General features: G+C 48.0%; 1 protein-coding gene across 1 annotated transcript in view; it reads right to left on the bottom strand.

Annotated features, from left to right (window-relative positions):
* CD151 (CD151 molecule (Raph blood group)) overlaps positions 1-21548 on the bottom strand; it is a 34207-nt gene extending 12659 nt beyond the window's left edge. Inside the window, exons 1-4 of the mRNA XM_084263895.1 lie at positions 21462-21548; positions 7289-7404; positions 1516-1619; positions 390-581 (exon numbers count right to left, since the gene is read on the bottom strand). Coding sequence (XP_084120021.1) covers positions 390-581; positions 1516-1599 — 276 coding nt within the window. The 5' untranslated portion in view covers positions 1600-1619; positions 7289-7404; positions 21462-21548. The remainder of the gene's footprint in view (positions 1-389; positions 582-1515; positions 1620-7288; positions 7405-21461) is intronic.
* Between the last annotated feature and the right edge of the window lie 3433 nt (positions 21549-24981).

The following is a 24981-nucleotide window of genomic DNA, read 5'->3' as shown; positions in this document are numbered from 1 at the left end:
TTCACACCTTCCTCTTTTTTCGCATATTCCAAAAGAGAATATGGGATGGGCAGGGAAGAAGGCAGAGTCAAAAGCCATGAGATTTTGAACAGTTTCAAACAGACATTCTTACAGGAAATATTGGTATTACAACTACACTTCAGACTTTTGAACAATGCATGGGAAGCACATTCTTTGGATGGATGAAAGGAAAAGTTCTTCAGTAGACCTGCACCCCATGACAAGGACAGCACTGCTGTCAGGATCAGGAAGCTGAGGGGTATTCACTCTAGAACAAAGAAATAAGGTTGCTGCAGAACACAACCAACGTGTTTCTCTCCCTCCCCGCACAGTTCAAGATAAAACAGGGTGCATCCTGCCCCCAAACAAAACAACCAAGCACAACTTACCACTCTGAGCAAATTCCGACGCTCTTTGAAGGTGGCACAGCAACCAAGGATGCCAGTAACCATGACAACCACCCCAGCCACCACCAGAATATAAGCGGTTGCTGAGTATGTGCTGGAGGAGAGCAGGCTGATGTAGTCACTTTTCTCAGCCAGGGTCCAGGCACCCACTGCCATCACGGCCCCACCGGCCAGCTGGGAGAGAAGCAAGCAAATGAGAGGCATCTGAGGCATGAACTTCTTTACCTCCCAGAGCAACTGGACTAGGATACCAGGATGTGCCTTAGCTCTGTAAATTGAGCCAAAACCTATCTATACTGGGAGGAGCTGGGCTTCAAGGTGAACCATTTTGCACCCTAGGCTGTCTGCAATGCAAAGCTATCTGGAGCATCTCCCTGTACACAGCAATGCATACTGGGACCAGAGCCTTCCCCAAATGTACCCACACTGTATCTGGGCAAATACAAAGAAATGTCACATCTACTGGGGTGCTACCTAGCAGCAGAGGGGAAGAAAACAGCTTTACATCAGGCAGCAAGTCTATCAGTAAATGACAACCATGCCCAATATTGCCTTCCTAAACTAAACATCTGGGGAGAAAGCAGTCAAGGCACTAAAGAGCCTGGCTTGTTGAACTCTAACCCTTGCAGCAAATGAACACGGAGAAGCCAATCAGACTCCTAGCAGTCTCTTCTCTCCTTGCAAGCCTTTGTATTTCTGGAGGGTTTTAAGCACCTTCTAGTTAAGCTCAGATAAAACTTTCCTTAAAGGTCTGACCTCAACGCTCCAATGCTCTGTCCCAAGCAGCAAAGGAAAAACCCAATCATTTGGCATCTGTAACCTTCTAGTGGAAAGCATGACTCTAGGAAGCTCTAGCACGGACATAAATGCAAGAAGGTGTTTTCTATCCTATCTAGCTGTCCCACTCCACTGCAAGGACTTCCTCTGCCATTTTGAGAGGAGGAATGGCAAGAGAACAGAGTTCCCAGGAAAAAATCTGTCCCCTACTGGAGTCAGTAGCAATGAAGTCTTTTTGCCAAAGACTTCATCAAGCCCAAGGTTTCTGAGACCCTGACACTGAAACTACAACATCATCTCAGTGCCTCTGAAATAGACTGAAGCTTCTTACCCAGAAAAAAAAGTTGAAAATGAAGAGCAGGTACTTGAGACAGATGGTTCCACATGTTTCCTTCTTTTCCGTATACTCACGCATATTTCTGGCTCAGCAATTTCCTGAAAAAAAAAATTAAAAAACCCAAACAAAATCAGAGGCTTCAGTCAGTCAGTCAGTCAGTCATCATACCCCTTCTCCCAAAAGGGTCAGCATTACTACTCTCCTCCTGCAAGACCTCCACTTTCCATCCTTTTGCAGAAGTAAGCCAGTGAGTAAGCCATTCAAGTGGCTTCAGGGATGACAGAGAGTGTTTGCTTTGATAAAGAGCTTTTTTATCCATCTGGGTGACCTACACAGCACGAGACCTCACACAGTGTGAAAGGGAGGCAGATGGCACCAGCATGTGGCCTTCCTGCACTGCCTTCATCCTCCTTCTCACTCCCCATCCTCCTGTCACTTCTGGAGACTCACTTTGCTTTAGATCGATACTTACAGTGGAGAGCTCAGACCTACCGTTGTGCGAGTGGTCAAGCCAAAACCATGAATTGTGATCAACATTATGGTGAGGAAACACCAGTACAGTTCTTGTTCACTTCTTCCTATTTGAACTGAAATAAATTAAATCCCAGACCTATTATCCAGAAAATCACAGAATTTGGCTCCTGAATGCAGCCCACAACTGCTGCTCCTGAAGGTGATAACCAAAACCTCCGCCTGTTACATCTGTAGAATAATCTGCCTCCAAAGAATATTCTCTTCTCACTGGTATTAGTTATAGATGCCTCTCTAAGTCCCGTAACTAGGACCATACTTGTTCTCCATTCAAATGCCCACTGAGTCCCAGCAGGATATTGGAGTAATTAATTAACTCATTCTCTTCTTCACTCTGCTTATTTCTCATGGCCCTTCTCACTGGCCAGCTGTCTCCTAGGGCAGCTGTCCCAGCTACTAAGAGGAAGAAACACAACCACTGGCTTCAGATGATCCCAGAGTGTAAAACGCCACTGCAGGTATGTAACAAATGAGAGTTCATTGTGGGTCAGTCCCAGCACAGTGTAACAGACACGCAGGTTCTTGGCAGGTTCCTCAGAAGTAGGTCTGCAGAAGTGCAGCTCCATGCCATCATCATGCTGACACCTTTCAGTGCCAGAAGGTCTGAGCCTCTTGAAAAAAATATTCTCACCGCTGCCTGCCTAGGTTGACAGCACGAAGGCACTGCAGGAAGCATCACTGCCAGCATCATCTGTACGAGGAAGTTTACAGAAGTGCAACCAAGTCCACACCACCCCTCCTTCATTGAATCAAAAAATCACCCCTTTCCTCCCATGCCAACCAGCAGGAAATGATGCAAGCATCTTGCACCTATTTCAGAGCAAAGTGCTTTCCTAAAGCAGCAATTTCCCCAGAAGCAGTCAGGCAAACAGCCTCTCCCCTTTTCCAGAGGCACAGAGTTCATGCCTGCTTAGACTTCCACAGGTGTTGTGGGCGTCACACTGGGTACCCTCTGCAGCTGCAACCCAGCCACCAAGTACAGACACTCACGTAGCTTGGCAGGCCCAGTGCACAAGACCTGACAGTAAAAAAGGAAGCAGGGGACACACACAGCCAGGCTGAACACCAAGTGGCTATCAGGCTGGGCCAGTCAGTCAGTACTACCTTTGCTGCTACATTGCTAACATCTGACTTTAGAGCTGCGAAGAGCAGCTGCCTATTCAACAGTGTAACTCCACTTTATCTGCAGGGAATTGTTCCTTTGCTTCACGACAGCCCACTTGAAACCCCCAGCCAGGCCTGTGCTTCAGAAACGAACAAATTAAGCAAAGAGGGAAGCTAAGGTGAGAATATGTCAGCAGTCTCACCCATGCCTGTCCACCATCACTGTTCCACAAGAAAATTTTTTTTCCTCTAGTATAACATCTGGCAATAACAGTTGGCAGCAGAAAGCTGTTTCACTGCAAAGGGAGAAGCTCTGAGATGGTGACATATATCAAGGAGAATAACTCTTTCAGACTTATCTTCAGAAGAGATCAGAACCTCCAGCAATGCTCAGATTAATTACTGTGTTGCAGCAGAAAACGGCCCGGGGCAGTGAGAAGGAATGGATGCTGGTAGTATGGTCTGTGCTGAACAGACTTGTAAATTCTCAATGAGAAGACACACCACGTCTTCAGGAGAGGTGAGAGATTTATGGCTCACAGAGGCTTCATTTCGCCTCTGAACAGGGATGGCAGGAGTGAGGCAGGTTCCCACAGCCACACACACTTGCACAACCCAAAACAGGCACCTCAGCCCAGACCTGAGACGTGCCCTCCGGTATCACACTTAGGGCTGCGCTTGGCTTTTTGCCCACCTCTGCTAACGTCAGGGACATATGTAGCGGTTTGCTGAGACTGACCCTGGTTCAAATCCTTGGGCTGGCTCCTTGGCTCATTTTCCCTCCTGTTCCAGAGGATTTCAGGAACCTTACTCCTTTCCTCTCAAAGCATGCCCCCTGCCAAAAAAGCACCACTACAGGTATCCACACATACCACCTATACAGCAGGTACTGGGCCCTAGTGAGCAGTGTGACTGTGCCCCTCCTTCTGATCCAAGAGCTCATAAATCGCAGACTGAGCTGCATCTTGTTCTGGGTGAGGACTGGGCAGACACACAGCTGAGACCACACTTGCCCTCAGGTGACAGTCAGTCTGAAATAACCCTCATGACTGCAGGTCCTGCTCCACTGAGTGCCACGTACAGACCTTTCAGGCAGCTTGGCTTTGCCGTTGGGAGGAGAGGATCTGTCTGCTTCCAGAAAGCTGGCAGGGAACAGCTGCGGGTTTATAAAGCACAGTGATTCACGCGGGGATGGCAGGCCGTGAATCAGAAAGCAATCAGGGCTGTCTCCTGTTTGATCTATCCTTCCCTGCCAGGAGCAGAGCTGATGGCACTGGCTGCTTCCCCAAGCTTTAATGACTCACCCAGCAAGCTATTCAGGGGAAGGCTCTCTTCCAGACCCTCTTTCTGGAAGTCATGTGTTTGTGCTCCTTGTCTCACACACGGTGGCCTGCCACCTCCCATCGCCTGCAAAGACTGGCTCAGGCTTTAGGGAGCTATGCTGGTCTTTGGGGAAAGCAAGCAAGGACAGGAGATACTTTTTTTTCCCCAAAAAAAGCCCAGGCAGTGTGGAGATGAGAAGGAATGGACCTGCCTCCCAGGCTAGGGGTGAACCTGGGCTCTGAGCCTTGTGGCCCCAAAAAGCACGCAAGCATTAATCTGTACCACAGCACTAGGATGAACATGGGGGACTTCATCCTGAACTCCCTGATGTGACCATGGTCTCTTTGTTTCAGTTTTATCTATCTTTATAACAGACCCCTAGAAGCAACATTGAATCACTCCTGAAAACAGACAAGACCAAGCAACATTAATTAACACACACGGTTATGTTCTATTTTAAAACACTGAGGCAAAGGTCTATTCTGAATCACATCAATAATTACAACCAAGTTCTCCAGTGAACAGAAAATGGCAAACTATGCCACAGGGGTGTACTTATAAATGCATAGAAAGATATTAATTAGACATGAGCTTCATAATGGGAAACACTTTGCTAACAGAAAAACTGGTTAGAAGACCAAAGCCACTTCCATAATGAGGATCACTTGGTCTAGTCCAACAGACAGTAGCTTCATCAGCAAGTTAAATTAAGCAAGCAATCACGGGATACAAGCTGTGAAGTTCAGTCGCACAATTGAAGAGATGCAGTTTTGTGTAATTCAACAGAAATCAAACAACAGGTTCCTACTATGCCTGTACACACTGCAATGCAAATGACAAGGAGAAATAATGCTCTAAATAAAATAAAATGCACAGAGATGGGAGGCAAAACAAGGACAAAGTCAGCGTGGCAGAACCTGCACACCAAAGGGAGGGATAACTGTTTGAATATTAAGTCAAGAAACTGGGAGCTGAACAGCTTTATTCCAATTCTCCATTCTGACACAGACTTTCTGCATGGCCTTGGGCAAGTCCTTTAGTCTGTCCCTTGCCACTGCTCTTCCTCCCCAGAGCAGACCCTCATCTTCCTCTAACACTGAGATGTTGTACAGACCTGCACTGAGAACCCCTGCTGACAGAGGAATGCCAGCTGCAAGGCCTGACAGGCTCCAGGTGACTGGTGTATTGGCAAAAGCCCTGTGGCTACACATTTTCACTGCCTTAGCAGGGGTTTCACCAGTATAGGCTACTTTAGCCAGTGAACTGGAACACCTCTTTTGAGACCTGTAAAACCCATACTTAAGAGAAAACTGGGAATGTGATTTTGGCAATCATTTGTGAGGCATGCTGACTGAAATACATCAAAGATTGCGAGATGATAGTAATGAAGTACAAAAGAATAATAATAGTGAAGCATCTGCATGAAGAGCAAGGAAAGGATGACCCACGTATACAAACATCTCAAAGAAAAGGAAAAGAAAAAGAGACACAGTGAGCTCTTCCTGCCCTGTCTGACTGCAAGCCACAGCCTCCCAGCCAAGACACACACAAACACAAGGTACGTGACTGGCCAGGATGCAGGGGTCACTTCAAAAGCAAAACCATCCCTGGCCTGATTTTCTTGGGCACTCAGTGTCTTACTGACATGGAACCATTAGGACAAAGTAGACAACAGGAACACACCAGAAGATGAGCGGTTTGGCTCCAGTCCTGGCTGCTGAGCACCTAGAAGTCAAGCACTGTATGAGCAGTTGCACAAAGGCAGGACTTGCTCTGGTATCCCACATCAGACCACTGCATTTTTATTTGCAGGCCCAAAGGCACATCAGGCACACACCCACATCTCAGCTCAGAAAGCACGTGGCATGCACACACACACTGCAGCTGGCTAGACATTCATTTAGTCATCACAGACGCTGCTTGGTACGTTTGCCTCAACTTGCACAGTAACAGTACTTAATTAACAGCAAAACAAGCCAGGCCTGCAGGCTTCTCCTGCATAACCTGCCCTAAAGCAGCATCGGAAGGATGGGGAGGAAACAATGCCAAAGCAAATTAAATAGCTCCCAGGCCATTAAATGCATCATTATTTTAAACTACTGATTTTTTAGTGATAGCAAGAAAACTGGTATCCAGTGACGTCTGTTCCATAGATCACCTGCATGCCAGCAGTTAGGCAACCTCTAACATCTCTGCCGTAACACTGACGAAAGGCTTGCCGCAGGAACCCCACCGCATCTATGCCGCTATGAAAATGCAGCTCCAAAAAGGCTGCAAGTCCAACACTGTCTGCCCCCTGCCAATACAGCTACCTCACACACCCAGTGGGCATGCTGTTGGCATGGAGGGCAAGGTTTGGCCACCCAGGAGTTTATGTGAGCTGGGCCAGATAACCCTGGCACCGAGGCAGCTCCTAGCAAGCAAAGCAGATGTCCTCCCCTTGGTATGTACAATGCAGGTGTGAGGCAATAACCCTCAGCAAACTGACTGAAGATCTCATTCTCCAGCAAGGCTAAACTCCAACTTTTGAAAGCATGACCTCTCTATGTTCCCTCTCTGTAAGATGAAATTAACACCACCAGCACTTTACCTACCCCACTGAACATCCTCAGAAAAGGCCTCCAGCTGCCCATCAACTTGCCTGCACGTTTCACACAGCCCAGAAAGCAGCCAGAAGTCATTAAGTAAAGCCCTCCTGGGAGAGGGACTCTAAAGCTTGCAGGTGAAAAGCTCCAATTTACACAACCACCGAATGCCATTATCCACCCCAAACTGACAGCCAACATAGGTCAAGAGTCTTGACACCGACCTCTCACCACCCAAACAGCTCACAGCACCAGCACAGATGTTCAGTCCTCTTCAAGTGCTTTCTTCCACACCCTCTGTTCCTGCTGGCTCTGGTCCTCTGCTGGATTCAGCAGAAAGCTGAAAAAGGAGAGATGCAGAGAATCATGAACTGTGTCAAAGATTAGTCTGGGAATCAATATCTGATCATAGGATTCGCCATCAAGTCCTCTTTTTACTGAAGAGCACATGGTTTCCAAATACAACTTATGAATGCATCTAATTAAACTGGAAACTACACACAGGGGAGAGCCAAACAGCGACAGTGGGGGTGCAAAGATCTTCTGATGGCAGGAAGCTGTCAGAACAGATTTATATTCACTGCTGCATCCTGTAAATGCTGTTCTCCTTTCTGTCAAGGGTGTATACACACCACAACAGCTCATTCTTGTGCAAAAGGCCCAAAAGTAACTCTATGAGAAAACTCAGGAAGAAGACCCTTCTGTGCAGTGTGAAGCCCTAGCTAGTGTTAGTGCCTCAAAGTGACCACTGCTCCTAACACTTCCATGTTAGGGAACTCCCAGGGAAGCAGAAAGAGGTGAGCAGTACAAGAACCCATTGTATACATTCATCTCTTGCTCCCAGGGCTGAGGAGCCCCAGGATATAGGGCACAAACCACAGCAGAGCCCCTGAAGGGGAAAAGCATGCTAGGCATCCACCCTTTTCTTCAGCTTCTATCCCTGCTGAAGCATAATGAAGACACAGGTCCTAAGCACCACAGCAGGCTCTGCCAAAAAACAACTCCCCTGAACCCACCTGCTACTGCCAGCCCTCCTAGAGCAAGTCTTCAACCCCCAGTGTGAATGTACAGTACCTTGCTCAGATAAGCAAGAGACCACAGAAAGGTGCTTTCAAACTTAACAGGAGTTATTTCTCTACAACCTTACTACATTCACCATAGAATGGTTTGGGTTAGAAAAGACCTTCATCTAGTCTAATCAACCCTGCCATGAGCAGGGACATATTCAACCTCATCATGTTGCTTGGAGCCCCGTCCAACCTGATGTTGAGTGTTTCCAGGGATGGACCATCTGTCACCTCTCTGGGCAATCTGTGCCAGTGCTTCACCACTCTCATTGTAAAACAATTCTTCCTTGTATCTAGTCTGAATCTACCCTCTTTCCATTTAAAACCACTGCCCCTTGTCTTATCCCGACAGGTCCTACTAAAAAGTCTGTCACCGTCTCTCTTACAGGCCCCCTTCATGTACTGAAAGTCTGCAGTAAGGTCCCCCTGTAGCCTTCTCTTCCCCACGCTGAACTTCAACCTCAGCCTTTCCTCACAGAGGAGGTGTTACCTCCTTCCAACAATTTCTGTGGCCCTCCACTGGACCTGCTCCCACAGGTCCATGTTCTTCCTGTGCTGAGGGCTCCAGAGCTGGGTGCAGTACTCCAGATGGGGGAGCAGAGTAGAGGGGCAGAATCACCTCCTTCAATCTGCTGGCCATGCTTCTTTTGATGCAGCCCAGGATATGGTTGGCTTTCTGGGCTGCAAGCGGACATTGCCAGGTCACGTTCAGTTTGTCATCTCTCAGTACCCTCAACTCCTTCTCCACAGGGCTGCTCTCAATCCTTTCATCCCCCAGTCTGTATTGATAATGGGACTTATCCTGATACAGGTGTGGGACCTTGCACTTGGCCTTGTTGAACCTCATGAGGTCCATACAGGCCCACTTCTTGAGTCTGGCCAGATGCCTCTGAATGACATCCTGTCCCTCAGGCATGTCAACTGCACCAGTCAGCTTGGTGTTTCCTGCAAACTTGCTGAAGGTGCACTCAATCCCACTGTCTGTGTCATTGATGAAGACATTAAACAGTACAGGTCCCAGTACAGAGCCCTGAGGGACACTACTCATCAGTGATCCCCATCCAGATGCTGAGCATCCATTACTCTCTGGATGCAACCATCCAGACAATTCCTTATCCACCAAACAGCTGCTCCATCGAGTCTGTATCGCTACAATTTAGATAAAAAGTTGTGCGAGGGACTGTGCAGTAACACACCCCCTCTGGTAGGCTTGTCTATTGACTGGCTTAATAAGTTATCCTCAATGCACTCCGGGAGCCTCCTGAATTGCCCACAGCTCATAGCAAGAGAAGTGTGGTCACCTGCAAAGAAAGCAACAGTTCTGAAGCATCCACAGTCCCAAGGCTGGGCCCAAACTCTCCTCAAGCAGCTCTTGTGCCCTACCATATATTCATCTGATTCATGCAGCTCCCACGCTTCTGCGCCTTCAGAAAAGAAAGCCAGCCCAGGATGCAAAGCTGAATGCTTTGCTTTCCATCTCAGCACGTTGGAACACGCTGAAAAGTCAAAGTACTTGGGCCTCCAGGGCGGGGGAGAAGGAAAAACATGAGCCAGACACCATGTGAGACAAATAAGCTCCTTCTCAGGAATTGTCATTTGTATTTGGGGTGGGAGGGGGACAGGGACAGGCACACAGAACAGATTTTGTTCCAAAACCCACCTCTCTGACCCTTCACATGGAAGCTGAACTCATTTAGCACTGATAATCAAGATTCCCCAGGCCAACAGTTTGGAAAGTACCTTTATATCCTTCTGCCTGTGTCTAAACCGATTATGTGCCCCTGAGGGCATGGAGTCACCTTCCTTGACTGTACAGTACCTAGCACAAGAGGATCTCACTCCAACCTTTTCAGAGGCTGTTGAGAAGTCAGGAATACCAAGCAGTGTTTTCCAGCCACACCACCTGCTCCTACCAGGAAGGTCACAGTGGTTCTGGGAGAAGGAGAGACACCTTAGCCACCTATATTCAAGAAGTAGTAAGATCTCTTGGCTATCTTCAGCGGATCCTACTTGGCCCTACCCCTCTACTGGGAAAGGACCTTTTTGAAGAACTTAGGATAAGCAAGACCCCATCTGGAAGTTTGGGAGGACCTCAGGTCAACACCGTCTGGGTCTGGGCATCACCTCCACAGGTGCATCAGATTCCTGCTGTCACCTCACAGGACAATCGCCAAATTCCTCCTTTCTTCTACCCTGGCTCTAGTTGCTGTGTTTTGAATAGAACCCTCAAGAGAGATGTAGACCCTTAACACCTGCTAATTTTGACAAGAGTCAGGTATCCAGCAAGGAATCATGTGCCTAACACACAAGGAGCCACCTGCTCTTCCAGACAAGAGCTGTCTCTCAGGAGAGGAGCACTTCACCCCTCTGCTCACTTTTTCAAGACTGTTTACTCCCCAGGGGAGGGACTTGCTGAAGCATAAATAACAACAAGCATACATTTCAAACTCAGCAATGATTTACATGCTCATCACCACACACATACCTGCAAGTTAAGTGTTTTATGAGGGGGTTAGTCAAACCTGGGTGAGGTGATGGCTGGCTTCAGAATCCTTGAGGATAAAAGGGAGCTTAGCATAAAATCAATTTCACAACCATTAAGGAAAAGCACAAGAGAGAAAGAGGAGTGATTGAGCGTGCCCAGGACTGCATGTAGCTGTGCTTTACCTCTGTTCAGCTACAAAGCAAACACAAAAATCCTGAACTGGGCTTTCTGGTCCTAACAAGGTATGCAGCCAGCCACATCCTGGGAACAGAAAAACACTGTCCGCTGCTCCCAGAACTGGATAACTGGGGAAACAAACAGCCCCCCCGAAGCACACAGTCCCTATCAGGAGCTGGAAGGCAGGTCAGAGAACGACCCACATTGCACAGCCAACGGAAACTCCTTCTGCGTCAAACAACATCCTCTTGTATCTCATAAGGCCTCCTTTATCCTGAAGGATCCCAAAGCGCTTTATGCTGTTTATACACAGGAACCACTTCACTAGTCATTGAACCGAGGGGAGGAACAATAACATCTCTTTTCTCTCACTCCAAGCATCAGAAATCAGTGCCTGGTGTGTTTGCAGAGAGCTCATAGCAATGAGGGTTTGCCATGACGAGGGACAATAGTTCAGACAGGTCAGGGTTATCCAGCAGACATGACAAACCCTTTACTGCAGCCTGCTATCTGGGTTTTGAATTCTGTTTTCCCAACTCTATTCAGGGGCAATGTGGGTTTTGTGATTCTTTTGTGGTTTGGGTTTTTTTGTGGGGGTGGTGTGACCTGCACTGGAGAAATTACCAGTAGTATTAAACCACATTTCTAAACAAAACAGTTTATGTAGAATCAGCTTTCTCTGCTTGATCCCTTCCTATTCATTACATTCATGTTCAGCTCAGCTCTCAGAAGCACAGTCACTAGGTTCTCAGTGTTTTCAGGGAGTGTTCACAAAACCTCCCTCTGCCCTGCAGCCATGCCAGTACTAGGACCAAACCAACAAGTGCTAAAAATCCCACGAGGATAAAAATCCTCCCAGCCCCTAACAAAGCCTGTTCAGGCATTTCTGCTCATGAATTCAAAGCTATTTCCAAATAATGCAGTGATGATAACTATTTGTTCACTCCCTACAGACAGCTGGGTTTTTACACAGTGGTTTGAGCTCAGGGCTAAGAACACATGCTGTGTTGTAGCTAGCACACAAGTCAAAATTTGGCTGCAGACACACTGCAGAGATCCTTTCAGTTTCATCCCCTACAAATCCCTGCAGTGAAAAGGCGACTATCTAAAAGCCAGTAGATTTTCTACCTACCTACAGTATCAGGTGTGTAACCCATGGGAGGCAATCATCTTTGCCTCACTGAGCTCACGAACGAATTGTGGGCCTTTAAATCCCACTGTCAAAAATCCATGCAGCAGTTTTTAGAAGAGAGGACAGGCAGCTGGCATGTCACCACAGGGTACATTTCTAGCCTCTCAATGACACAGTGTTCTATAATCTCACGGCCTGAAAGACCCTTTGCCTCCTCAAAGCAATCCAATGAATAAAAAAAGTAGCATGATATAATAGGCACAGAGAGATCAAGTGATTCCCCCGGCAGAGAGAAGGGGTAGATTCGCTCTCCTCTCAACCTCCATCCTCCATCCACCAAACCATTCTGCCCTCTGGAAGACCACTGCAGAACACAAAGCTGCAAAAGACAAAGTTTTTAAGCTACCTGTTAGCTCTGCCCTGTCTGTGCCCGAGACACCTGACTGCAGACAGCACAGAGCAAGAAGCACACACAAGAAGCTGGCACCAGCTTCAGCTCTGGTACAAAACTTGTTTTGCTTTGAGTAGGCTGTTCCTGTTCGCACTTTCTGTGGTGTAAACAAGCAAAGCAAAAGTCTCTGGAGTCAGCACACAGATCTCTCCCTGTCAGTCTCCCTCAGCTTCAGCTCCACAAAGATTGTATTTTAAAAGCAGCTGAGAGGAATTTTACAATGCAAACAGGTTAACAGACTTACCACTTCAGCCATGTTGCTCATTAGCTCAGGACTCTGCCAGCAATGCCAGAGAAAACCTCTCAACGTGCCAACAGCAGAGCTAGTACCTGCGATCCTAGGAATGGGGCAATGTACTCTGCAGCATCCCAGCATGCTAACAGAAAACAGAACTTAATGCAGTCACAGACAGCAGCTCTCACCTCAGCATAGCAGCCAGACAGGTTCTGGTGGCATCTTCAGGAACCTCCCTTCCTATCCAGAACAGCCAATTCACGTGGGGACACTCACACCTGGAATTAGCCACTTCGCTACCAGCAGCACCAGGAATAGCCAAGAAATGTCAGGACCGGTGGTCAGAAGAGACATCTCCGACATTCCCATCTCTGCGAGCGTTCTGTTGTGATCATTAAATGCTTTGAGGAGTTATATTCCTCTACAGAGCTAAAACCACTTTTACTAGGGTCGGATCAAATATCAAGCACAGTCAAGGGCAAATTAAATGACATTTCATTTCCCAAAGCTGCAAGTCCAGTCCATAGGAGCTGTCTCCTGTTGCTACAGGAGCAATGCTGGAAACAATGCTGAACCCATGCTGCTTGAAGCTTCCTTGAAAGGGACCATTCTTCCCATCGAAATTAAATACCACCCTGACAACAATAAAACATTCCTCCCCCTTCCGCCCCACTCCTGTGGAGCAGGTTTTAATGACTCCACCAAAACCATTTACGCCGCTGTTTTTAGAGCAGCCTCCAAACTTGACAGGGAGGCACCAGCATGTGAGTAAATAACTGGAAGGGCTGCCCTCAAGGCAGATACTTGCTGGCCCTTTGCCAATGCTCGGGGCAGGGGAAAAGAGGAAAAACAAGTCCCCGACCCCACAGCACAGGCCAACAAGCTCTAAAGACATCCCCCAGCCCCAAACCATCCACCTGAAACACCTCACTCCACCCATCCGCATACAGACCTGCACTGGGAGCTGTGCTTGCTCAAGTCCTCTCTGCTGCTTCAAATAAACACACAGGCAAAGGGCAGCTCTCCACAAAGGGGACAGAGCTATAGTCAGGACAGAAACTTTGGCAGATCTGTCTCAGCATACATTTAGAGCTGGCAGGAATAAGTAACTGGAAAAGAGTTCCTCTGATAGGAGCACAAACTGGCTGGACTTCAAACACAGCCAAGAAACCCTGCAGGTGATTTCTCCATCAACCCACCCTCAGGTTACCCTGGCACGATATGAACAAACTTCATTAAATGAAAAGCCTAAAAGGGGTTTGAAATGTAATCCCCCTCCAACCTGGATGTCAATTTTCAAGTGAAAAGCAAGCGTAACATCTCATCCAATCTCCTGGTATTTTAAAGGTTAAAATTGTAAAGGCAAAACGTTGCCCGTTCTACAACTCTGGGACACCCTGGCTTAACCCTCAAATTCCAGGGAGTGTTAAGAGACAGGAACATGCCAAACATGCGGCATTAGGCAGACTCATTATCCACCTCTCAATGCACCCTATGCCATTAGTGAGCAGGAGGGGAAAAGCAGTCCACAGGATGGTTCACTGGTCGGTTAAGAAGCTCAGTACGTCCTTAAACATTAAAAGCAAAAATTACCCAGAGAAAACCCAGGAACAACACAGCCAAAAGTTTCTGAGGAAACTGAGTGACTACCTCCACTTCGATCAGTGTTTCGGTCGGTGCTAAATGCCGGCTGTGGAAACAACGTCCCGCGAGGATATCAAGAGGTAGAGAAACACAGGAAAACAAATGTCACTTCCTGCTTATGAAGTACCTGGATAGAACTCTGAAAATCACTCTGTGAGTAACCAGGGCAATTCTGGCACAGAAAAGAATCCTCATTATTACTGACCAGAGATGAAAGGGTGGTCAGAGAACCGCTCTGGCATCAGGGCCACCAGAAAACCCTCGCTGCAGGGATACATGTGCGTACCGCAGCAGCACCTGGCTTGCTAACCACTACCACATGCACAGGTACAGCAGAAGTAAAAAAGCCCAACAAAGACTATTTGGTCAGGGTGTTGTAGCAAGTGGGGTCCTGGGCTGGCCACACACGGCTACTGATGTCAAAAATTGGGAGGATATTGCTCATCTACAACAGTTATGCCCTTTGTACACAGGGAAACCAGCTTCCCACTTACACATCTGAAATACACTGTTGATAAAGAATTACAGCTATAACCACAATAATTTAATTTGGATATTCTCATGGCTGTCATTTCAGTTGGCTTCAACCTTCTTTTTTTCCTAAAAATTAGTAAAAGTCCTGATAAAGTGGCAAACAATAAACCCTTTTTTCCTATACAGGGGTTTTCTTCCAAATGGATATGGATGCAGCCAAATTAAAGCTCATGACAGGAGTGAAAGCGAGAGTTTCTCCTCTGCAACTCTGTTGCTTTCCCCTCCCTCCAGGCCTCTTTACAGTCAGGATCCACAACTGTAGTTCCCCAGTGCCAGGCCAACTAGGAGGGCAGATAGCTCAGGGAAGTCTGCAACCAGGATTTTTTCCTGGTGTAAGCACAGTAGTTTAATTTCTCTTTCTTCCTGTCTCAGGACACACCGGAGATAAGCCCTGAGGAGCACACAATGGACCGAACAGGCTTTTGTAAGGCTCTCTAGAGCCCATCTCTGAGTCTGGCACAGCACTGGAGCTCAGCAGGACACCTGTACTCTTTCCCTGATCAGAAGGACAAAAAACCAAAACAGCAAACTGGGACTCAAAGGTGCAGAAACCAGTCTGACAGTTACTCTTCCCCAAATATTGAAAGAGATCCTTCTGATAACAGCAAATCTATCCTGCCAAAAACCCTCCAAGTGGACATAGTAAATTGGAAACCACATCAGATGTCCCATCTCCCCGTGTCAGAACTCTCACCTCAGCCAGGTCCCCCACAAACATGGAAGAGGGCTACTCCATGTAGCAAGGAGGCCCTGCAACTAACCACAACTTCCAGCTCGCTGGCAACTCAATTCCTCAGCAGGCTGTACTTCCACGGAGGACTGGACTCATCCCCTGGATCCTACACAGCTGAACCCACAAACATGAGCCCAACACTTTGCCATACACAGCTCACAGTGACCATGGAGAAAAACAACAAATACCTCTGTTTCCATGGCAACGTGGGTGTGGAGATATGGGATGTGAATTCCTCCCTTCTGGATTCCACCAAAGCTAGAAGAAATACTGACATTCACAAGCTGTGACTCATGCCTGCCTCCTCCAGCACGCCACAAGTCCCACTCACTGGCTGGCATGCCAGAAATGCCAGTACAGCGGGCATCTGCCAGCTGGCTCTGTTAGCGTATAAATTTGACCGAACCATCCTTCCCCCTCATTGTCTCCATTGTTGCAACGTGGAGGTTCAGAGCACCCTCTGAAAACACAACCACAGAGGCATCGCGACTGTTGCTCTGGCAGGTAACGGCTCAGTAAGGCTCAAAACATGATGTGCACAAAGCAGAAACTTCTCCACCCAAAATTCCCACCTCAAACCACTCCTGGTCTCATTTTTTGCTGGATTTGATCAGTGAAGGAGTCAAAGAACCCATTGTTCATACTCCAGCTATGGTGGTAAGTCATACACTTGTATCGAAAGAGCTGCCCAGGACCCTCTGTTAACCTCCATGAAGCCTAATTCCTGATCACCCCTTCTTCTCCCACTAGACCAGTACCCTGCCCCCACAAGCAACCACTCACCTTTACATCCTCTATTAGAGCTGGCAACACTTTTGCACCTGTGCCAAGCTTATTTCACCACTGCCCAAAACACAGCTACCAACCCATACAGCACTTTTCCAGCTTGGATTTGGACAGCCATAAGCACTGGACCAGCAAGAGGAACTTAGGTTAGGAATACAGGTCAAGCTGGTCATACCCAAAGGTGGCCCATACCCCAAGCCACATCTCTTATTCTGCCATGCAATATCAGGAGTGCAAAACAGTAATTAATCCTCTTAGTCCCTCTCCTATCTCCCACAGAGGCAGGTGTTCCAAGGCAAGGTACCAGACATACTTTCACATTACCCATCTGCACACACAGCCAGATCTTTCTCCCACAGCATCTTCACAGGGTGTTTGTTCTCTCAACCTGCCCCTGTCCTATGGTGACAAAAACATCTGGGACATCCACTGCAGGTTTCAGCCCAACTCCACAGCTTCTTAGGAGCATCCACCTTCCACTTTCAGCTACAGGGACAAGCTCCACCAAAGCACAGGCACTTAGAGCCTCACAGCTGTTTCCACTGCTGCCCCAATTCCACACTGCTCTGCTTAAAACCAGCCTCCTGCTCCTCTGCTGTTCTGAGGAAAGACAACCTGGATTGGAAACTGAACTTTGCTCCCTTTGTAATCAGGTCTGGTAGCAGCAATAGATAAGAAACATGGTCAGTGCCAAACATTTTATGTTACCTACTTCTGATTCGGTTTTTCCTTACAAAGCCTCATTACCGCCGCCAGGAACAACACCTCTCACACCTCCCACTCGTCTCACTTCCACCTCTCTTCAGAGGCCATGCCACATCCCACATCCTCCACACTCCCTCACTTGGATATACACGTGCTCAGCAGGAACAAAGAGTGACTCCGTGGCTGCCCTTATGGCTGCAGTTGATACACACTTTGCAAAACGCTGCACAAACCGCATTTGGTTGGCCATACCCTGCAGACAGCTGCTGTGGGTCAACACACAAATTAATTTAAACAGCTGTCAAGGGCTCCTCTGTCAACCTCCACAGAACATCGCTCCTGATGTCCTTCCTTATCGCACTAAACCAGCATCCTGCCTCCCACTAGTGCCCAGCACTACTGGTAGCAAAGCTACACATGAAATTGACACAAATATATACTGGGTGATATAACAATAACTTCCTGAAGACACAGCCAGCTTGGGTGACAGCAGGTACATATGCTTATATCCTCCTAAGGACCCAGCTACGCTTTCAGTCTCAGGTCAAGCTTATTTCACTACCACCTGAAACGCACCTACCGAGCTGTGCAGCACTTCCCAGCTTGGACTGGGGAGCCCCAAGTACCCAACCAGCAACAAAGCCAAGGTCAGAAACACAGACCGAGATGACCACACCAGAGCACGGCCCAGACCCCTAAACACAGCTCTTACTCTGTCATGCAGTATCAGGAGCACAAAATAGCGATTATCCTCTGATAATCTTCATGCTGCTGAGTTTTATTACTGTGCAGCAGCCAGGACACAGGACTAAATGGGAGCGATTGAATTCATTCCCTGCGATGTCAGGCTGTTGAGATCACAAGTAGAATAGTCTGGCAGGCGGGATGGAGCAGAGATGTGGATCAGCAGTGCTGCTATTACAGTGCTGATCCTTGCCAAGAGAGCCTGGCAGCAGGCAGGTTTTGTGCCATGGGGAGGGATGGTATGAGGTGCTCTCCACAGAACTGACAAAACACCTAATCTCCATCCTGCAGCCCTGTGTTCATTTCTCCTGTCACACCCTGGCTTCAGGCACAGGGTGGCAGGGAAAAGCTCGTTTCTCACAGATTGGGAAGATGGTCACCATTCTGGGGGAAAGCTCTGGCAAAGCACATCTGCAAAAGAAAATGGCAACAGGGTGCAATTTTACAAAAGGTGATGCTGCTCATTCGATGTTGGCTTTGCCATGGCAAAAGATAAATCACATTCAGGGTCTGAAAGGAAGTATGAGCAAGTGAAACAGAAGGCAACATGGTCTTCACCTCCAGGATCTTGAAGGATTTTAAACAAACTGGGAGACTTAAAATTTCTGTTCCTCACAGCAAGGGAAGCTGAGACTAACTAATTTCCAGAAGACACCCTCCCCCTCAGGCTTTCCATGAGCTCAGATGTCAGTGCACACACTCAGGGAGCGCTGGAGATAACTCCATGTAGAGCCCTGGAGTAGAGTCTAGAGGTGGGGAGCAGGAGAGCACCTTCTCAGGTTTCAAGAGCAAGACTGATGAGGCCCCTGGGGATAGCAGCAGTAGACTGGGACATTAAAAATCAAAGCTCCCCCTTTTTCTTTTTCAGAATTAGTCCATCTACTTTTTGTCTTCCTAATATTATGTCTTAAAGAGAAGGCACAAAAAAAACAGAGGGACAGCATGATTGCTTTGTAAGCAACCAAACCACCTGGAAGCATCAGACAGGATAGTTTGCCACATACAGGTATACACAATGATAGAGATGTTACATGTACAAATACCTGTCAAAAAGCATTTTCCTCCTGTGTGTAACAAGCTGCCCAATGCACACGCTACAGCGGAAGCCAAACCTCACAGAAACAATGAATGAATTCACCTGTGGGACGATCCAACTAGAGGAGATACAGCTCATCAGTCAACCCCTTCAGGGCTGTCTCAGGAGCGAGGGAGTTGTCTGGTCTGTGTATGTGCAATGGGAACCACTACAACTCTGAGTAGCTAGGAATACACAATAGGCCTGCTGGAAAATTCCTAGAGGGGGTAGATAGCACCCCATCAGCCACTCCCACCTAACATTTTTTGCTTGACAGGGGAATACAAGCAGCTTTCTTCTAGCCCCTTGCTGGAGAATCTCTCACACCCATCAACAGAAACCTTCAGAGGCTACACAGAAAAAATCCTTTGCAGAGCCAAGATTTTGGTTATGTGTGCCTTACTGTACTTGAAGAGAAGCCTCAAAGTCCCACCCACTTCCAGACTAGTGCAAGACTTCCCTTCTGCACAGGACAGTGGGAACCTGAAGCACCAGAGAAAAACCTTCTTGGGTTGGCATTCCCTACTAACTGAGAAGATGGCTTTTGTATTAGATCCAAGAGAAGGAGAGCCACAACCCCAACTCACCTACCAAAGATCCTCTTCCTTAGTGCTCTGCTCTCTGCACTGGTAACAACCTCTCCTTTAACATACCTGCCTTGAGACAGGAGAAAGAACACCTTTCTGTTAAGCTCCCACAAAACATACAGCATGATGGACTAACCACCTCAGACACTGGGGTAAAAAGATGTCATACAAGGGACATTATCTCAAGCACACAGAGAAGGCATGTTCTTATTGTTTACTGGAATCAACATGTAGTAAGGACTGCCAGGAGTTTTACCAGGCAATTGGGGGAGTCATTCCTCTCCATTGCAGAAAAACTCCACCAAGAAAGTAAGCTATTATTTCAAAAAAAGCCACAGGCAAATCAATATATGCATCAGTTTGGAATAAAACATGATTTTTGCAAGAATACAGCATATGGACAGAAAGATATCCAGGTCAGGAACAAAAGACATCATCAGGAAACTACAAAGTAAAGATGGGATCTCAGGGTAGTTAGTTACATGGAGAAGCTCAAAAGCTGCCAACTTCTCCAATGTACAACCCAAGCTTTCAGCAAGGACATCTAACTCAAAGTAATGGCATCTAAGAGCATGTGTAGCAAACCACAGACAAGATCTACATATGCAAGCCAGCATTATGCCTTTGACAGGGACCTGTCACCTGATGCCACAGGTAAAGCCTACCTGATTCTGCCCCAAACACTGCCCAGCCTCCAGCTGGTTGCAGGTTAAGGACTGCCTGTCCCAGCCACACAAACCCCTGCAGAGAATCTAAAATCTGAAACCTTTGCACTGACTTTTCTAGTTTACATTTAGCTCAGCAACAGCTCTGAAGAGACACATGCTCTGCTCTCTCCATCACAGGCAATCACCTTTGTCAGCAGTCACCAGGAGGGCTGGCATAGATATTTGTCCGAGTAAGGATACGCTAAGAGAGTCTAGCTTCAGCAGATAACCCAGGCAATGGCCTCACAGATGGCAAAGGAAAAGCATTTTGGCAAAAGGGACTTGTTTCAAAACTGTTTCAGCAAAATGGCCACCACTGGGCATTACATCTGATGGATGCCATCTTCATTAATCCTTGTTCCAGCAGACAGCACATAAAACTCTCAGAGCAAGCCAGGAAGCACTGCAACGGCTGACGGAAGTGAAGTAGTGTAATTTAAGGAATGTTCTAGTGTAGCCAGAGATAAAGATACATCACTGCTAAAATTCAGCAGCAATTACAATAGGTTGATTACAGAAGCCCTCAGGATGAGTCACGATTTATTTTATTTACAGCAGTTTATGTTCTTCACGAGATGACAGGGAGCAGAGGATACTGGGAATGATTCCTCATGGCAAACAACCCCACAGTGCAACAATGACCCATCACCATCCACTTCCCACCTGATTCAGCTTCCAGAGAAGGAAAGAAACGGAACATTACCTGAGTGTTGTGGTAAACAAGGGCTCGCTCTCCCCCTCCAAAGGTGCCACAAGCCCACCACAGAGGCCAAATTTTATTTGTACAACGGGGAGATTTAATCAAACAAAAAGCAGAGGGAGATAATATCGTTTCACAAGATATGGCAACGCTCAGAACACACTCCCTAATGCACGGGCTATGCAAAGCTGCTGACACCTGCCCCTGCAACAAGTTAAAATACTTTTTAAAAAATGCAAAAGTCAAGCTCCCGCCAAGTCGCACGATGCCAACAGGCACCGACGGGGAAGCCCAGGAGAGCAACAGAGCTGGCGTCCGGCGACCGCAGCCAGGTACAGGCGGGCCGCCTCACGGCCGGCGGCCCAGCGCGCTGCTCGGCAACGAGTGGCGGCGAGGAAGGCGCCAGACCCTGGCCGGAATAAACGGGGCCCTGGGGCAGCGCTGGGCCTCCCTTCTCCCAAGCCGGGCTGTCAGAGGCCGCCGCAACGCAGAACCCGCCGTCGTCCCGGCTCCCCTCGCCGCTCCCCAGCCCCTTCTCTCACGGCCGCGGAGGGACCGCGCTCCCCGCCAACGGCCGCCCGCGCCCCAACCCCTCCCTCCCCGGCCAGCCGCCATTTCGGGGTGCCCCGCCTCACCCCTCCGCTGCCAGTCGCGCCGGACAGAAGCACTCCACTCCACCTCACGCCCCAACCTGCCGTGCTGTGAGGGAGGGAAGGCACCGAGGAGGGGGGGCGGGAGAGAGACGCGGCCCGCCCAACTTAGCCCAGGACGCCCAGCGGGCGCCACCGCCCCGACCCCACGGGGCGGCGCCTCCTCGGGGGGCACCTCCCCTCCGGCGGGGCCCTCAGGCGCTGTCCGGCCTTGCTTCGCACCTGGGGATTTGCTTTTTTTTCCCCCCTTTCCTGCAAAACAAAATGTTCCGAAATCTGGCAGTTTGCGGGACCGGTGCCTGCGGCGCGGCGGCGGAGCGCTTGGTGCTGTGCGAGCCACCAAGCCGTGCCTCTGGTAGCAGTGACCCCCGGCTCTCACCGCCTGGGCCTCATGCTGGCGTTTACATTGTCACAGCAAACATATGGGAGAAAACTCAAGCTGGAGCTCTTGTTTTTTAAGCATCAGACCAGCTTGTTAAATCGTTTTACATGAAACATCCTGTAAATCAAGATCAAGCCCTGACTAGCGCATTATGTCATCCTTCCATTATTTCATTTCAACTTCAGCCCAAATACCGCTCTGCTAAGCAACAGACTCACACCAAGGCTGGTGTCAGAAGATGCTGGCCCACTCCCCCAGCAGTTTAGTGGCCTCACATAGGGTTTTAGAGGTGGGTAGGAATAAAGGATATCTGAGCAGGGAGGGAAAATGCCAGTTTAGGACCTCCTGTCTGTCTCCCTTCACTGTGACGCTTGACCTCTCATGCCCATGTGCCCAACCCAAACATCACCCTTCCTAATAAGTAAACCAACTTATCTCCTCATCCCATGGAGATCCCATCTCAACCTTACTTTCAGAGCTCCTGGAGAGCAAAGGGATTAAATAGTGCCTTAAGGGATCAGCTCACACTTGCACATTGAGCATCTTCTTGCAGAGAGCATGTGGCAGAGCCAGGAGGCCACAAAATTGATACCAGACCCTACCCCGGACCACAGCCCTCCTTGGCAGAGTCCTGGGGAGACGCACTGGGGCCCCTGCCTTCTTGCCATGTCTGTAGATTTCATGTACAAACAGAAAAGTGTGCAACCTCCCACTCTGGCAGATTTGGGTCAGCAAATGGGCACAACTAGGCACAACTGCTGCCGACACCACGATCATATGTGCTTGGGAGAGCCTGCAGGTAAAGGCTCTCCACAGGACCTGCTGCACCCCAATTCCCAGCTTATTACTAGAATATATTTATTGAAGATCTGTGTTTACCTTGAAAAAAATTTTTACTTGGTTAGGTCTCCTGTGAACTAGTCATTTCAGAAGCAGCACACAGCCACACTGGTGTCTGCAGGATCAGGGCCTTACTAAACCGCTTGGTTTGATACATATATAAAGCATGGCTCGTACACCTAAAGAGGCCAGAGCTGGGTTACTGTAAGTGTGCCAACAACATTTCTGTGTGACTCAAACAGCCAGGTAAGTAATGAGCAGAGTGACAGCAGCTCAAAGAACCAACAAAGCTCTGAACTGCAGGACTGTGGATCTACTGGCACCAAGCAGATTTCCAAGTAAAGCATTTAAAGGTACAGAGTATACACTATGAGATACATTTATACTTGGAGCTTAAGTATTTGGTCAATATATATACAGACTAAACAATTAACAAGTAAAAAGAGCATGAAGACACAAACATAAAGCAGTGACAGGACAGAAAATAACATGAGACACTGCATGATCCCCATAGTGGGAATTGATTAAATGTGTGCAAGTGGAAACTGTCCCTTGGGGTTCAGGCTGCTGGAATAAAGATGACAGAAGAAAACTCACATCCCAAACCTTTGCAATTCCTGCATCTGTCCTGTGGGAAAGCTTTAAACTTAACAGTGTGGCTCAATGCTCTTCAGCCCCAATTTGGCTTTCTGAAGAGATGCTTTCAGGCTAAGCCCATTATTCTTATCCTTAGAACAGTAACACCAAAACCATAAGTGAAATAACAGAGCAGAGTGGGCTCCCTTTGCATACGTGCAGAGTTTTGTGGCACTGTGGCTGCTTATTAGAGCAGCTGGATTTTTCAGCTTTGCTGTACACACAGCTGCACTGTTGCATGTGCCAGGATAAGCTTCCTACGCTCTGAGAAGCTCAACATGACCTGGCTATGTGTATCTGCAGCCCAGAAGACCAGCCACGTCCTGGGCTGCATCCAAAGAAGGGAAGTGATTCTGCCCCTCTGCTCTGCTCTCATGAGACTTCACCTGCATCCAGCCCTGGGGTCCCCAATGTAAGAAGGACATTTAGCTATTGGAGCAAGTCAAGAGGAGGGCCCACAAAGATGATCAGAGAGCTGGAGCTCCTCTCCTATGAAGACAGGCTGAGAGAGTTGGGTCTGTTCAGCCTGGAGAAGAGACAGCAGCAGCCTTCCAGTACCTAACGGGGGCTACAAGAAAGTTGGAGAGGGACTGGTTACAAAGGCATGGAGTGATAGGGCAAAGGGTGATGCTTTTGAACTGAGAGGAGGTAGATTTTGCTTACATATTAAGAAGAAATTTTCTGTGAGGGTGGTGAGGCTTGAAGAGGTTGCTCATCTCATGCCACCCCATTAATTGATTTATGCTTTAGTTTCCAGCAGTTGCTTGTGGAGGGTGGCTGCCCCAGGGATTCATTTAAAGGCAGGAGAGATTCTGACAAAAATACTGGTGTAGTAAAATTAGGTATTTTATGGACAATCTGGTCTAGTTTGGGTCTGGTATCGGAAAGGTTTAAACACTGAGAACATGGCATTCTGTAAGAATCTAGGTCTTCCAACAAATAATTAAATACTGTGCAAAGAGACAACAAAGACCACTCAGTAATAAAACCCACCCTGGTGCTTACCGTTACCCAAGTGCAACCTGCTCAAACTGTGCTACTCTGCTATGGTTGAAACAAAAGTCCACCCTGTTCCTGCTTAAAATAAAAAAAGGACATTATAGTGAACTGCTTCCTTCCCTTATCACAGAGGAAATGAGTAATAATTTCTCTGATCAAAGCTGCAGAGAGATTAGTTCTATAATGCACAAACATACCAGTTGGAGCCATGCCAGGGCATAAGGATTAAAACCAACCAAATTCCTAACTCTGGTAAATTAGGACATCATTAAAATAAATGTTTAGTTCTAGAAATACAGGTGTGAGAGATGAGAATGTGTCTCCTCCAAAAGCATTACACTGCTCCCAGACATTGGGAAAGTGTCTCACCTTCTCCTCCTCCTTGCTATGCCTTCCTTGATCAGCCCAACTCTGGTTGCTTCAAAGATGAAAAAAATAAGACTGGAGATTATCTGCTCCTGTGCTTCCTGCAAAGCACAGGTTCCTGACCAACCTGGTCTCTGCTTACAAACCTGCAGTGTTTACCACCGTGGGGGACAGGCTTCTCAGCACTTCCTGAACAGCCAGAAGCAGAGGTCACGCTACAGAGACTGAACAAGGGAAGCTGAAACTCCTGCGGTGCATCAAAAAAATACCTCAACACAACTG

The sequence above is a fragment of the Gallinula chloropus genome (assembly GCF_964237585.1).
Source record: "Gallinula chloropus genome assembly, chromosome: 4".
Lineage (NCBI taxonomy): Eukaryota > Metazoa > Chordata > Aves > Gruiformes > Rallidae > Gallinula > Gallinula chloropus.
This window is presented reverse-complemented; position numbering and strand designations above follow the sequence as displayed.